The sequence below is a fragment of the Lissotriton helveticus genome, chromosome 5_1 (genome assembly GCF_964261635.1).
Source record: "Lissotriton helveticus chromosome 5_1, aLisHel1.1, whole genome shotgun sequence".
NCBI lineage: Eukaryota > Metazoa > Chordata > Amphibia > Caudata > Salamandridae > Lissotriton > Lissotriton helveticus.
In genome coordinates, this window is record NC_136065.1 from 1336941130 (window position 1) to 1336958477 (window position 17348).

The following is a 17348-nucleotide window of genomic DNA, read 5'->3' on the forward strand; positions in this document are numbered from 1 at the left end:
GCATTTCTTATCGCCAATTGTAATTATGGCGGCCGATTGTGTTCGTCGCAAACTCCCTAATAAAATGAAATTACCAATCTGAGACGGACAAGACTTAAATCTCAAATTTAATAAACCTTGGTTATCATTTATCCTGACCGCCTTCCTCAATTTTAGAATTGTTCTAGTCCGTTTTTTGTTTCAAATCGTCCCTAGAGTCCTTTCTCTCTTTCGAGTAGCGTTTGTCTTCTATTTCTCAGTAGACGGCTTTGAGCTTACGCTTATTTCGTACTGGTATGGTGGCTTTCCCTGTGACTCCTGTCTTGTCCCTCGTCTGTTTCGACGCTGATACTGGCGAATCTGGATGGTGGAAGATACACGCAGCAGGTGCTTTTACTGCAAGTGTAGCGCTGTGCTATTGGCGCTGTGTACCGCTATACTTTTTGAGATTTTTGGGTATGGTTGGTGCTACAGTTTCAGTAAAATATAAAAAGAGTGCTGTAAGTTGCAGGGAAATCGCTGGGCAAAGTATTGCTTTGGAGATGCGCTGGTGCTTAGAAGCTGCATTACATGTATGCAAAGTGAGTACGGGGGCTGCGTTGCCTCATACAAGTGTGTGTAAATATTACTCGAATGAACATCGTGTCAGTGAGCAAATCGACTGCAGAGAAATTCATTAGAAAATCTCATCTTAAGTAGCAAATTGTCTGCAGAGGAGAGGTGGGTGGTGGCCAGTAAAGACAGAAGGTCAGCACTTGCCTGAAAAAAAGGCACGTGGAGCTCATTGCCCCCTGGTAATGTGTACGAGGGTCCATCACTTGAAGGCAAATTTAGATCAGGAATGCATTACTTGTAGGGAAGTCATATATTCCAATATTTCAGACCTGGAAAGTCAGAGATTTGAAAAAAAATAGGAATATATTTTTCCCATTGACTTCGATGGATCAACAGGCAATTTCATGCGGGAGACAGGTAAAATAAAGCCACTTTTGGCCTAAAAAATCGTGAGCCTCCCGCCCGAATCGGGTCTGTTGGCATGTTTGTGAAATGTGCATTGTAAAGTGCACCCACCACTTGTTGGGAAGTCTGCATGCGAGTGCCTTACTTGCAGGGAAATTTACATTAACTTCCGTGACATGTGCATTGGCTAATATTTGCATTACATTCAAGAAAACTTATAACACATGTAGGAAACCATTCGTGGGGTATGCCACCAGGAGATAAATTGGTTTGCAGATTTTACAACCTACTCATGGAGCACAGTACCTGTATCGGAACGTCTACTGCATTGTGCATCACCTTAATGGGAATATCTGGCTTGTTTGTAGGAGAACGTTTAAGTGAATTTATTTTACAGCACCTATTAGTCATAAAGTGCTGCGCGTAGATGACCTAAGTGTGCTTTGCAAATGCTATCAATGTAAAAAAACATGCCAGCCTGGCATCAAGATGCCTTAAGGATCACGAGGCTTCAGGGGCGTGGAAACAGTGCTTAATTATGTAGTAACAATTTAGACGTTTAGAAAAAATTGCCTATTGTACTTTTGAATAAGACACTTTCTCTCACTTTAAAATGCGTAGATTGCTAAAGCGGTTGTCTTAAAGATGCAGCTAACAGTGGGTACTGATTAAAATTGAATTGATTAGATTTTTCCTTGCATATATATCTATACATAAATGAAGTTGCTAAAACAATGACCCATAGACAGGCCTGGTGGAGTAATGTGATTCCGTGTTTGGACCAGAGGCTTCAGATTATGCATTCTCCTCTTTGCTTTATTTGACAACAGCCATATCGATAAATCCAACAACCATCGAAATGAGTAAGAGAAAAGTACAAATCCAACGATCCAAATAACCACATATGTCATAATTAGGGCTCCCGGTTTTATGGTATTTATATTTTTGTCATTTACGTCTGTATTTATCCATATTTATTTCTTGCTAATTTTACCTGTATTTATCCATATTTATTCAAGGTTTTGTGAACAAATTAAGCTGCAATGTGTATATTTCTGCATTTATTTAACCAGTTAATGTGTACTTGTGTCTGAACGCCTGACAGGTTTCAATTTTCAATTATATATATACACACTCAGATGGTAAAATATGCGCTTGTAAGGAAACAGTATCAAGGTTGTGCAAATCTACTGTTGTTTAAGGCACTTTACTAAAATCCATATATTTTTGAATCCCCTTGCCTGTCAATACGCACAGCAATTGGCCTGGCAGTCATGACTGACAGCATTTAGAATCACTCAAAAACAACCTAATCTCCGTTTTTATCCACATTTAAAAACAAATACAGAAAAGATTTTTTTTTTCTGTCTTTATCTGTAAAAATCAGTAAAACAGAAAACAGTCATAATTGAATGTCCAGTAGCCCATCAACGCTCATGTCAACCTATAAACAGGTTGAACATTAACTCTGCCTCTTCCTTGCTTCTCTGCGGCCATGTTAAGTGTATTTCTCAATTATTCTTTTACACCTATCTAAAGGGTTTTATTATTGTGAATGATGTTGTGCTAGATAAACAGTTGTAGTGATTTTATTTGTATTGCCTTGCTTACGCTTCTTTTACCGTGCGGACTGTGGTTGGCGGTTGCGTTTTTCTTGTATTTATTTTTCCCGGCTGTTGAGCACCTCTCACCCCTTCCCACACCATTTTAGGACTTTCTGCCTCTGATGGACATGAGTGATGTGCAGCGTGCTTGTGTTGTGCCCGATGTCCTGGCTGTTCACTTGGAGGAAAGTGGTTCCTCACGTTCCGTTACTATTCCTCCTCGTATCACAGCCTATGTTCCCTCATTGCATTCTGAGCACGCTCATTGGGTTGCCTTATCACTAGCCCCACCTGCATCCCTCCTTCTGGGCCTGTCCTCTGAAGGCGATGGCAAACACTTTATAGCATTCGTGATCAAGAACTTTCAGTTCGATTACGGACACAGAGGCAATGATTATTCCACCCAGCATTTGTGTATCTGAACATTTATTGTCCTCTTGTCTTGCTGATGAAGTTATTCATACATGCTTTCTACGATTTTGTAAATATTTTGGACTCACCTAGGTTGCAATACAGACGTTTAGGTCCTTGTTTTCCCCCAGTTTCAGATCAAAAGCAGCAGTGAATCGGGGCCTTTCACTGTCCAAGAAGGGATTTCCTTCCAGATGTAGAGGCAAAGTTATTGATGTTCAACCTTTTTATAGACTGGTATGACATTTGATTGGTTATTGGATATTCTACTGTGACGTGTGTCTTTTTGAGATTAGTGTTTTTTTCTTACTCATCTCTATGATTACTTTGTTTATTGACATGATGTTGCTGTTAAATGAAGAAAATATGAAAATGCATAATCTTCATCTCCGTGTCCTCAACAGAATTGAAAATTCTTGTTCACAAATGTTATAAAACGAGTTCAATGGCTGTCATATTTACTGTATAAATATGGATTTACCACACTTTACACATAATTTGCAGCATTCAACAACAAAATATTCCTTGTAACTCAAATGGAGCATGTTAGACCTGTCATCCTTAAGGTGATCTTTCCCCAAACTGTTTGCCTGCTTACCATCTCTTTTTGCTGACCTTAGGACTCTGCACACTTTACCACTGCTGACTAGTGCTAAAGTGCTTATGCTTCTCACCTAGACTTGGTAACATTTGTGCATATGCTATTGGCATATTTAGTTTACTTGTAAGTCCCCTGTAAAGTGGTATACTATATACCCAGGGCCTGTAACCTAAATGCTACTAGTGGGCTTGCAACACTGATTATGTAACCCACATAGTAAGTAGCCTTTCAAACTTGTCCCAGGCTACCATTGCAGGGCCTGTGTGTGCAGTTTACTATCACTTCGACTGGTAGTGACAAATACCCAAATTCATGTTTTTCATTACTTTGCAGCTTACTCCTCTCATAGGATAGCATTGGGAATTCCTTAAAACACTTAAACGCTATAATTCCTGATCAGAAAGGAGTAGCTGCATCGTGCTTTATGTCTTTACAATGGTAATTATAAATCATTTTTAATGGTAGAGGTGGATTTAACATTACTATTTTCGAAATGCCACTTTTAGAAATTGTGCTGCGGGTGGCATAGTGAGCAAAAGAATGATGGCTCAAACCAAGATCTGTGACTGAGGGTGAGTGGTTGAAAAGTTTCAGCACTCCATCCATCATCTTGCTGTGTTTGATATGTTCGCCCTAAGTAGCCACGGGTATGCCCAGACGTGGGTCCCCTCGCTATGCCACTGGGTTCATGCTAGGCTGGCTGATGAGGGGTAATACCCCGAAACCGGTTCCAGGATGCTTGTTTCCGGTCCAGGGAGGACCTGGCCTGGCAGTTTGAGCTTGATAGTTCGCATATGTCTGGGTCCAAACTGGGGTGGCATAGTGAGCAAAAGAATGATGGATTAAACCCAGATCTGTGACTGGGGATGAGTGTTTGAAAAGTTTAAGCACTCCGTCCATCATCTTGCTGTTTGCTACTTTTAGAAATTACGCATTTCTCTGCTTGCTTAATGCTCTGTGTTACTGCAGCCTTTTTCCAATACACGTCTGTTGTGGGTGATAGCTGCACTTTGTGCATTCCCTCTAGACAGCCACACACTTGAAGAGTGGCTGTGACAGAGAACTCATCTGCATTCTGATAGCTCTTCCTGGGCAAGAAGTGAGTGGGTAAAATGACACCAGAATAGGCAATATCATGTTTCCCACACAAAGGTCTGATTACCCCCTACTGATAGTCTGGTTCCAGGACTGAGAATTAAGGACCTGTGCTCACTTCAAAGACCCTTCTTTGAAGTCACCCCCACTTCAAAGGCACTACTGAGTAAACGTACTGGGGCTCTGTCCTTAATACACTACTGGACCTATGAAAAACTATGCCAGGAGTAAACTCTACTTTTGCTTTGCTGCACTGCTGCCTACTGATTCCTGACCCTTCTGAGGACAAGGACTGGACCAATCTCACTTGAACCCAGAGTGACTCAGAGGGCTTGCTGGCTAACCCTATTTTGTGAAGTGTCAGTGCCATCAAAGACTTCTTCAACCCTGCAACAGCACTGCAACTCTACCATCTGTGAGTCCTGACCTGTCAAGTGGTGCAAATCCAGTTGTGGGCCCTAGAAAGTGAGCTTCTGCTGTGCAGCATCATCACAATCGATGCAGTGATAACTTTGCGCTGATCCGAACTGATGCATTGCCCTTCGACACCGAAGCAGGAGGTAATCAACACTGCTTTGACTAAGCCTTCATTGCCTGCATGGATTGGAACAGGCCCATATGGTCTTCGATGTAGATGCTTCCTCCATCCAAGGAATTTTTTAAGCAGGACCTGCGTGAGTCCTGTAGACTTCCTGCCCTACATTGCAGTCAGGCTGAACTTTGGAGTTACCCCGGACCAGCGCGATCTCAAGTAACACCTAAGCGTTATTTGCTTCTAAGCTCTACAATTTGATTTATTCTTTAAAAACTCATACAATTGTTTTACTTATTAGATTGTTGTCATTTTGGTCTTGTTTTACTTATAAAAAAATCTATATTTCCAACCATATGTGGAATACTTTGTGGTGTTTTCATTGTGTTACTGTGTGTGTGTTGCACAAATACTATACACATTGTCTCTTTTGATAAGCCTGACTGCTCTGTGTCAATCTACTAGATGGTGAGCCCATGTTATCTTTTTTGTGTGTATCTAGCTTACCCTGTCTAGAGAGTGGGTTCCTGATTGTACAGGGTGCATACTCTGCCAACCAGAAACTCCAGGTCTAACAGAGCAAAATAATACTTTTGGAGTATGTGCAACATAATGCTGCAAAGTTAGCCTTTTCTTGCCACATAGTTTACATTACCCTGCCACGTAATTGATAGCGGTTTTAAGGGCGGTCATGATTATTGCAAGCAATGCCTATTTTGCATTGCCACCCAGAATGTTCACCTTTAGCAGATCCTTATTTTTGCTGGTTTTACAACTCTGCACTTTATCACTTCCAACCAGTAGTTAAGTGTCTATGCACCTCCTTTAAACATGGTTAAAATTGATTTGTTCCCAATTGGCGCAGTTAACTTGCATATAAGTCCCAAGTAAATGATGTAAAAGTGCATATAGGGTCTTTAAATTAAAATGCCCCTATGGTGCAAACATGACTTCTGTCCTAGACTGTGTAGCCTAATCGTTGCATTGTAAACCTGCAGTGCGACCTGGTAAAATAGCACTTTTAGCCAGGTAAAAACCTTCTTTTGAAATAATAAGTCACCACTTTGTAAACTGTGTAGCCCACAAGGTAAGGTGCATGACATTTATAAGTGAGACATGTTGAAAATTAATGTTTCATGAGCCTCCTGTAACAAGGCTTAAAAAGCCCATTGGCGTTGGAGGCCTAGTTGTCCTATGTGGAAAACCAGAGTGCAGATTAAAATTCTAATACTGCTAACTCCGGAAAGAGACCAGCAAGAAAGCTAATTAAACAACTGTTTTCATAGGTATTCAAAATCGTATTTGATTGAGAATTCACGTTTTAAATATATATTAAAGCAAAGTAGCTTTTAGAAAGTTTATTTTCCTTGTTTGAAGTTCCTCTATACTAATTTGCACTAGCTCTCCAGCTTCTCCCAGCCTGTACTCCATGTTGAATAGGTGTGTATGAGATGTGAAATGCCTCCCAGAAGCAAATATTAGGCTGACCTAAATGGACAAATATGATGCTTTTGAGAGAACAGTATGTCAAGGAAATTCTTATGGATTCTCTGCCTGGTTGCTGAAGTGCCTGTCTTTTGTCCTACAAGACTTCTGTCTCTGGGCTAGTTGTTGGTACAGTGCCTGCTTCAAACTGGATTGTAGTGTTAAATGTGGGAGAACACTAGGATTACTATAGTACAATTCCCCCTCAAACCTCCAGAGGACAAGTTTAAGGTGGCCTAAGACTCTCACCATCTTGAAAATGCCCTGACAAATGGCATTTTGTGGTCTTTTTGCAGTAAAGAAAACAGGAACTACTTCTGCAAATGTAGTTAGGTCAGGGTCTAGGGAACCTTTACTCCATTGGTGTAGTGCTAGAGGCACTCTTATGGTTTGACACCATGTGATGACCTTTGACTACCATCATTTTAATTGACTTTGGTGTTTCATTTTACCCTAGCATGAATGTACGTCCTGCATATTGCCTTGTTTTCCTTAAAGATTCCTTTCGTGTAATCTTGCAGTCTTAAAGTGAGGGCTGCCACAGAGTAGTGGAAAAACACACTCTCTTGCAGGGCTAGAGGGATATTTATAGACCAAGCCTAAGTATTATCCCCCATGGGAATCAACAAACAACTAAAAACTTAGGGGTCTAATTGGGGATTCAACAGTAATCCTCTGCTCGTAATCACCTTATCAGATTTTCAGATTGGGGACAGACAGACAAGGGTTGAACGATGACATTCCGTGGTTCGCCTTGTCCTGAGTTCTCTGCAATATTATGTATGAGTATAGGGTCATGCGTGGGTCATACCCTTGACAGAGCATATCACGGATTGACCTTGTACATAACAGTATTCTCCCTTTGAGGGAAATACATGAGTTGGCTGGGGGCTATTTACCATCTTAAGCCCACCACCTAATGGTTGGCTAAATTGTACTTCGTTTTTGGTCTGAAGCATTTTAACCTGGTATATCCATTCCCCGTTATGCCCTTATGGCAGGGTGATTTGGCGACACCCCCAGCGGTATGTTTTTATTAAGGAAGGGGCCAACAATTATTAAAGTATCCTTGGTTGAGTTCCCTATCCTTTTTTAGACCACCACTCACTTTTGTTTACACTGCACTTCCCATCATATCAACATCATGTGGTAGTACCGAGTGATTGTGGGTCGCTACCCCGTATCTGGTTATCGGGGTATGCCGGTCTCAATGATCTAGAGACACAATACCCGATAAGGACTACCAAATGATAATATTGATCATTACAAGACTGTTGATGGGAATCCTAAACCAGGGGTGACTTACGTTACTGGTTCTTCACATCTTGTGATCTGGTTTGTTAGTGTTATTGTTATCGTACCCTTGTACCATTGATAAGGTGATTACGAGCAGAGGATTACTGTTGAATCCCCAATTAGACCCCTAAGTTTTTAGTTGTTTGCTGCCACAGAGTAGAACAGCCTTGCCAAGAACAGAATGTGTGGGATGTGCATGTGAACGGTGCCAGTGGAACCAATGAAACTAAAACAATGCGATATTAGAATTGCTCTCTGCAATAGTGCACGTGCTGAATAGATGAATACATGATTACAAGGCACCAATAGCTGTCTGTTCAACTTCCCCGCTAAACATAAGAGCCATATTGGGAAGATGTTTAGAATGTCAGCGACATAGTGTCATATTGCAATGTGGATAAGCAAAGCATCCATGTGGCACAGGGTACATTACAATGCAAAATGCAATGATACATCAGTACATACATAAACACAACATGTCCTCATAATAGTGCTAGGATTCCCCAAGTGGGTTCAGAAAGGCACAACAATATCAAGTCTTAAGACACTCTTAAGACAAAGAATAAAGGGCTACAAACGGAAAATAGAATACACATTTAAATGAAATGTGAAATCCTTATCTTTCTCTTACCTTTCAGTACATCATTTCTCCCTCTCTCTCTCATCTATTTCACTCTTTACCAGTTTCATGACTCTGTTGTTTACTTTATGTCTGCCTGCCCTTCGCCAGCCATAGAGCGCATGGTAGGAAAATTGTAATTATTTGAGGAAATCTATCCGCATGAAAGGGAAATTCTTCTTTTTTGGTTTCAGTATAACATTACCATGCCCCTTCAGCATTGAAGGGTATCTCGCTATGTGTTTGGGAGTCTGCAGCATGTACAGCCACTGCATCTATGCCACTTAACCACCATGGGAGGCTTTTGTCCATAGGGTATCGCTGTTTTTACCATTGCATAGATGGCCAACACGGTTCTAAATGTGGCAGTCAGATGAAACTATGAACAATACTACACTATGTACAATACAGTTACACGATGGTCACCTGCAGCTTTGTTTATTTTTGTTACTCCAAGTATATGCCTGCCATAATTAGGCAATAGCATGCTTTCTTTTTTCTACTTTAATTCTTTTAATTTATCTTTTGTATGTTGCTGAGCATGTGCATGCATTTTATTGTGGTGGTGTAAATGGCTGAATGTAAGAGTGAGACAGTGATGAATGGATGCATGTGTGCAAGGATGAGTAACAGAATACCTGTATGATAAGTGAATAATGAGGCATGTTCATGTACAAGTCCTATTGACATTGCCAATGCTTGTTATGAACCTATTTTTTTTTTTTAAACAAATTTTTATTGCAGATTCGTAAACAGACAATGATTCATGTCAACCTTCCAGTTTCTGACCCTCATAAGACCCCGGTCAGTAGTCCAATTTTACACAGCCATTCAGCCCACATCCCGGAGGCCGGGCGGCGTCCGTTACAGAATTATCGGAAATAACAAACAAGGACACCAAAAAAAAAAAAACCCACACCAAACCCTCTGTCAGCGAGACAACCGATCTACAACACAATTTGGCTTCTGCTTTTTTTAATAACCCTCAACCCCCCCAAATACTATCTGCCGAATGCAGTGTACCCCATTAGCGCCTGCTCATAATATAAACGTGACTCAAGCACACTCAGTCATCTTTCGTAGTGCCCCATCACCGAAATCTCCTAGCCTAATACAGTCAATCGATCCTACCATTCCATTGGGAATCTGTGTCATGGGAATCCCCACCGTCGCCCACATCTGAGTGTAAGCCTCGCTCGGGTGTCTCAGCCACGGCGGGCGTCCCCCTAACCCTCCCTTCAATCCCTCCCCTCCCAACTGCTGGTGATGTGGGCTATAGCTATAAACTCACAGTTACAATCTGTTGCGATCTGAGGGAGCTTACTTTACTTGCCTCCACGTCCCATGGAACCTCCTACCCTAAACATCCCCTAGGGTTCGTCCACAATTAAATAGTCCTGTAGAGCTTGCACTATTGTTTCCCAGGCCCTTGCCATTTCTAGACCCTTCACATTTGCTGTTCTAGTGGCCTGTCGAAGCCTAACCACACTTTCGCTCCGCGCCCATTTCTGCAATTCGTTCGTCCATCGCCTAGTGGATGGGCCCTCTATCGATTTCCAATGCCACATGATCTCTCTCTGGGCCAAAACGAGTCCCAAGTCGATGAATTTACTTGTGATTTTCGTCTTGGCCGTATGAGGGAACCAGAGCAACAAACACGTCTCCATGTCGAACTCCACCTGCCTATCTGTGATTGCGTTAAGGAGCTCCCCCACCTCTGACCAATACGTCCCTAGTTTCGGGCAATCCCACAGTAAGTGGTCAAGCTCCACCTCCGGCGTCAAGCATCTGGGACAGGCCGCGCCCTGCACTTGGAAAAACCTCCTGATCTTCCCTGGGGTCAAGTAGGCCCTGTGTACTACAAAGAAATGCACTTGTTGAAATCGGGCATTCCTATACCCTTCCCATATTCTCCTCAATATGTGGCACCAGGTCGCGTCCGGTATGGGCTTGCCTAGACTCTCCTCCCATTTCTGCTTCAAGTCTGTGAGTGGTTCCAGCCCCTCATGCAGCATTCTAGCGTGAAGGCAGGTGACCACCTTAATTGTACCTGCAGCCATCACTACATATTGGCAGGCCATGGTTACACAAGGTTCGGACAACCCCGCTTTCCAGTGCTTCTGTATTGCCGCCGTCACTGCTGCATGCAACAGAAAACTCCCGTCGGGGAGACCAAATTGATCTTGGAGTACTCCAAATGGCACCAACATCCCATCAACATATAGATCACCTATCACCTGAAGACCCAAGTCCTCCCATTCTAGTAGTGGGGACCAATCCCCACCGTGTGGCAACGCCGTCAGCATCCCCAAAGGGATCTCTGGTGCGTACGGGCGCTTTGCTTTCGCTCTCTTAAGGCTTCTATGCCAGCATAGCCTTATAGTTCTCTCCTCCATAGTGAGATCCCGCAGCTCCAATCGCTGTTGCATGATAATGTATGATAGGATGGATCACTGACATAATATAGAATGACAAAATATAGACTTACCAAAATATAGTCACCAAAATATAGAATGCCAAAATATCGAATTCCTATCTACAAACAGGTAAGTACAAAAATATCGCATCCAAAATATAGTCTGTAAAAAATATAGTCAGTCAAAATATCGAATTTTTTTAAATGTCTTAAAAGTAATTTAAAATTAATGAAATAATAAATATAATTAACTAAAACCTACTTAAAAATACTCAAATAACCTTAAAATTAAGATATAATTAATTTAAGTTATTAATAAAAAATTTACAATATTTTACCTGTCATCAGCATTTGACACGGTAAATCATGAAATGCTGATAACCAGGCTACAAGACAGGATGGGTTTGTCTGGAAATGTGCTGAAATGGTTTAACTCTTTCCTACAGAATAGGACTCAACGTTTCCTGGTCAACCAAGCAATCTCTTCCCCACGCCCTAATGCTGTCGGGATCCCACAAGGTTCAACGTTATCCCCAGATCTATTTAACCTGTATGTTGAACCTCTCACGGAGATCCTTCGAAAATCACAGATATCCTATCACATGTATGCAGATGACACGCAAATATACATAAAGATCGCCTCCCTTGATGACACTGACCTAATGAACAAGACACTAAAGAGAGCTCTACAATGGTTAACCACGAACCATCTGAAACTAAATGCCCAAAAAACAGAATTCCTGCTAATTTCACCGACAAGGAACCAACCCGAGGTAAAGGAATGGACGAAACTGGTGACCGCGCTGAACTGCACCCCGACCCTAGTTAATTCCGCTAAATCACTAGGAATTACGTTAGATGAGAACCTTGACATGAAAGACCACATTAACTCAATGGCCAAGAGCGCCCGTTTCCACCTGAACTATTTAAGAAAACTGAAACCGTTCATCTCAGAGGCGGACCTAAAACTGGCTATACAATCCCTAGTTATCTCGAGGACCGAATATGGTTGCACCACGTTAGCGGGTCTACCGAAAACATCCACAGCACCACTAAAAGCCTGTCTCAATGCAACGGCAAGACTCATCACGGGATCGAAGAAATTCGATCACATATCTCCTCACTTGAAAACACTAAACTGGCTACCTTACGAAGCCAGAATTCAAATGAAGATGGCTTGTATTACCCACAGAGCAGTTCACTACAACACGCCGAGATACCTTGCCAAGAAAATTAAGCTATCGGGAGGCAACAGACTAACTAGAAGCGCTAAAGAGTTGCTATTGCTGCCAGCCTTTTTCCGTAAGAAAAAGACCTATGACCGAGCGTTCTCAGGAGCCGCCCCTAGAGTCTGGAATTCAATACCTCCTAACATCAGGAAGATACAAAATACGGTATCATTCAAACGTGAACTGAAGAGCCACATGATGAGTAAATACCTTTCATAGAGAAGTTTACTGATCACTGATATGAACATCTACGCCAATGAAGGATGGCCTCGGCTAGAATGTCTTGAAGATCAATATCTGACAATTGACTGATTCCATGTATAAACCTCGGCCACACCCTTTACTACTACCTCACAGCTATGTGTTCTGATAACTGTAACGTACAAACAATACTATATATCCTCTACCTCACTTTGTTTTTATTTTCTATGATCCTGGATACATGTCAACCTTATTCAATTCTTAATGCTAATTACACGTGTTTTGCACTGTTATGCTATATAACCCTACCTCACCGAGCTTAGCCATATGCCTATGACTTAAGCTAAACGTATTCACCTCCTAATACTAATTGCATAGGCTGAAGAATACCTACATATAATCACCCTTATAGCCTATCGCCTTCTACCTCATATATGTTTGTTGTTACAATTGTGATTATAATGTCAGTAATCTATCTTATATGTTAAGCGCTCTGATACCTAAGGGTCTTGTCCGCGCTATACAAAACTCTATAAATAAATAAATAAAATAAATACCGTAGGATAGCAGGAGGGTAACATTTAATATTACCACTCCAGTGAGTGCAACAGTAGGGAAAGCGTTAGATAGGGGGTGGGGTAAAAAATACTATTCCCACTCCAGTGAGTGCAACAGTAGGGAAAGCGTTGGAAAGCGTAGGGGTAAAAAATACTATTCCCACTCCAGAGAGTGCAACAGTAGGGAAAGTGTTGGATAGCGTAGGGGTAAAAAATACTATTCCCACTCCAGTGAGTGCAACAGTAGGGAAAGCGTTGGATAGCGTAGGGGTAAAAAATACTATTCCCACTCCAGTGACTGCAACAGTAGGGAAAGCGTTGGATAGCGTAGGGGTAAAAAATACTATTCCCACTCCAGTGAGTGCAACAGTAGGGAAAGCGTTGGATAGCGTAGGGGTAAAAAATACTATTCCCACTCCAGAGAGTGCAACAGTAGGGAAAGCTTTGGATAGCGTAGGGGTAAAAGTTACTATTCCCACTCCAGAGAGTGCAACAGGAGGGAAAGTGTTGGATAGCGTAGGGGTAAAAAATACTATTCCCACTCCAGTGAGTGCAACTGTAGGGAAAACGTTGGATAGCGTAGGGGTACAAAATACTATTCCCACTCCAGAGAGTGCAACAGTATGGAAAGCTTTGGATAGCGTAGGGGTAAAAATTACTATTTCCACTCCAGTGAGTGCAACAGTGGGGAAAGCGTTGGATAGCGTAAGGGTAAAAAATACTATTCCCACTCCAAAGAGTGCAACAGTAGGAAAAGCGTTGGATAGCGTAGGGGTACAAAATACTATTCCCACTCCAGAGAGTGCAACAGTAGGGAAAGCGTTGGATAGCGTAGGGGTAAAAAATACTATTCCCACTCCAGTGAGTGCAACAGTAGGGAAAGCGTTGGATAGCGTAAGGGTAAAAAATACTATTCCCACTCCAAAGAGTGCAATAGTAGGGAAAGCGTTGGATAGCGGGAGGGTAAAAAATATTATTCCCACTCCAGTGAGTGCAACAGTAGGGAAAGCGTTGGATATAGCGTAGGGTAAAAAATACTATTTCCACTCCAGAGAGTGCAACAGTAGGGAAAGCGTTGGATAGCGTAGGGGTAAAAATTACTATTCCCACTCCAGAGAGTGCAACAGTAGGGAAAGTGTTGGATAGCGTAGGGGTAAAAAATACTATTCCCACTCCAGTGAGTGCAACAGTAGGGAAAGCGTTGGATAGCACAGGGGTAAAAATGACTATTCCCACTCCAGAGAGTGCAACAGTAGGGTAAGCGTTGGATAGCGGGAGGGTAAAATTACTATCCAACTCCAGAGCGTGCAACAGTAGGGAAAACGTTGGATAGCGTAGGGGTAAAAATGACTATTCCCACTCCAGAGAGTGCAACAGTAGGGAAAGCGTTGGATATTGGAAGGGTAAAAATTACTATTTCCACTCCAGAGAGTACAACAGTAGGGAAAGCATTGGATAGCGTAGGGGTAAAAATTACTATTCCCACTCCAGAGAGTGCAACAGTAGGGAAAGCGTTGGATAGCGTAGGGGTAAAAAATACTATTCCCACTCCAGAGAGTGCAACAGTGGGGAAAGCGTTGGATAGCGGGAGGGTGAAAATTACTATTCCCACTCCAGTAAGTTTAACAGTAGGGAAAGTAATGATTTAATATATTATTAAAAATAAATTAAATATCAATACTAATAAAACATTAATTGAAATTAATAACCAATTTAATATTATGAAATAATTAATTAGAAATACAACTAGATATTAGTTATTAAAAATTAATAACCTATTCATAATTATTTAACAACTAATTAATTTTCAATAACAAAAACTAATTAATAATAAAAATTAATACCAATTAAAAATTAACAGTAAATGAATTATCAATACACAAAAAGTATTTTTAATATGTAATTAATTACAATTACATTACTTCCCACCCTATTCCCCTATAAACCCACATCCCACTACAGAAAATACATTAATACAATTATCATAATGATCAATTTTTTTATTAATACAAAATAATTACCAATTAATAATAATTAATTGCCAATTAATAGAAATTAATTACCAATTAAAAATTAATTAACAATACATTTAAAATCAATACCAATAAATGAAAAAAATTATTTACTTAATTACAATTAAATTACTTCCCACCCTATTCCCCTATAAACCCACAACCCGCTACAGAAAATAAATTTAGAAAATTAACATAATTAACAATTAATCAATTAATACAAATTAATTGGCAATTCATAAAAATTAATTACAAATTAAAAAATAACAATAAATTCAAAATGAATACCAATAAATAAATAAAAATATTTAATTAGTTACAATTAAATTACTTCCCACCCTATTCCCCTATAAACCCACAACCCGCTACAGAACTGGAAAGCAAAATGTAATTAAAAATTAATAATAATTGCAAAAAATTTATATTTAATTTAATATAATTAAATTACTTCCCAACCTATTCCCCTATAAACCCACAACCCGCTACAGAATTAAATTACGCAAAAATTAAATAACATAAAATTCATTACTTAAAATACATTAAACATACATTACAAAAATTAATATACACTTTTCACACATATACTAACATACAAAACACTTTAAAAAATTGATATTATTAAAAAATCGATATATTTAATGCCTATATTGTATACTTCGATATTTTGACTTCTATATTTTGAAAATCTATATTACTTACCTTAAATTCGATATTTTTAACCACTATATTGTGTCCATTCGATATTTTGTCCATTCTATATTTTTGCTTCGATATTATGTCCATTCTATATTTTGGAATCGATATTATGACTGTTTACTGATAGGATATGTCTCTGTATCCCTGTCCCCCTACCCTGGTCCGGACCCCTAAATTCTTTAGCAACGTTCTGTGTCAAGATTTGTAGTTGAGCCGCTAAATAATATAGTTCGAAATCAGGGACCGCCATTCCCCCTTCAGGCTTGGGTCTCATCAACATAGTTAGTGCCACCCTGCGCCTCCCGTGTCCCCACAGGAAGTCAATCGTCAGCGTCCTCAGTTCTCTAAAAACCCTCTGCGGGATCCACACCGGCAGTGTCCGAAAATAATAAAGCAATCTGGGCAAAGCCACCATCTTGAGCAGTGCCACTCGGCCCTGTACCGACAAGGGGAGAGATGCCCAAAAGGTCATGCACCCTTTCAGGGCCCTGATACAGCGTCCTATGTTGCCTTCCAGCAGGTCAGTAGCCTTATGATATATGCGGACCACTAGGTAGGTGAAGCACGAGCCCTCCCAGATGACATCCACCGGCAGGGGCGGTCGGGGCGTACCCGCCCGCAATGGAAAGATGCAGGTCGTACTCCAGTTAACCCTAAGGCCTGACAGTTTTCCAAAATCCGATAACATTGCAATTGCTCCCTCCAACGCCGTCCCCGTGTTCTCCAGGAATAGCAGCAGATCATCCGCGTACAATGAGATACAGTGTGATGTCCCGCCGTGTAGTATCCCATCGTACGCTTCGCCCGAACGCGCCCTGGCCGCCAGGGGCTCCATCGCCAGTGCAAACAGCAAAGGCGAGAGGGAGCACCCCTGCCTTGTTCCTCTGCGCACCGGGTAGTCAGAGGACACCACAGAGCCCAGTCGCACCCTGGCCGTCGCAGAAGAGTAGAGGAACCTCGTCCAGTGCCTAAATTGCTCCCCTAGTCCGAACTTCTCCAGTACCCTATCAAGGTAGTCCCACTCTAGGCTATCAAAAGCCTTCTCTACATCTACAGACAGCACTGCTGGTATCACTCCCGGCTCCAGTCGGCTCTCTAGTACCCGAAGTAGGCGACGGATATTGTCCGAGGTATTCCTAGTGGGGATGAATCCTGCCTGCTCCGTATGAATCAGTGTGGTCATGAGTGGCAGCAGTCTAGTGGCCAGGATTCGACTCAGAATTTTATAATCCACCGTCAACATAGACAGCGGCCTATAGGAGGCCACATCGTTAGCTCCCTTCCCAGGTTTCAGCAGCGGAACCACCAGCGCCTCTCTCATCGATGGAGGCAAATGCCCTAGTTCCAAGGCCTCCGAGTATACCTCCAGCAACCTAGGTGCCAGAACATCAACGTACTTCGCATAAAATTCGACCGGGAGGCCATCAACTCCCGGCGTCTTGTTCCTAGCCATCTGCTTAATGGCTCCTCTAATCTCCGAAGTCGTTATATCGCGGCCCAATTCCCCCATGCTATCCTCATCCAGAACCGGAAGTTGAACGCCCGCTAGATAGTTCTCTATGTCAGAGGCCTCAGCATCCAGATGACTGCTATACAGAGTTGTGTAATAGCTCCTAAAGCGTGATAAGATTGCCGCCTGAGAGAAGACCACCTCT

General features: G+C 41.6%; 1 protein-coding gene across 2 annotated transcripts in view; it reads left to right on the forward strand.

Annotated features, from left to right (window-relative positions):
• Positions 1-232: 232 nt before the first annotated feature.
• TMEM9 (transmembrane protein 9) overlaps positions 233-17348 on the forward strand; it is a 245839-nt gene continuing 228723 nt past the window's right edge. The window contains exon 1 of one of the 2 annotated variants that reach the window (XM_078641248.1): positions 233-366. Coding sequence is in view for 1 of the 2 variants with exons in the window: in XM_078641247.1 (XP_078497373.1) it covers positions 438-560 (123 nt within the window). In the remaining variant the exon portion in view is untranslated. Of the gene's footprint in view, positions 367-409; positions 561-17348 lie in introns of those variants that run through there. The other variant, XM_078641247.1, reaches the window with a different exon arrangement.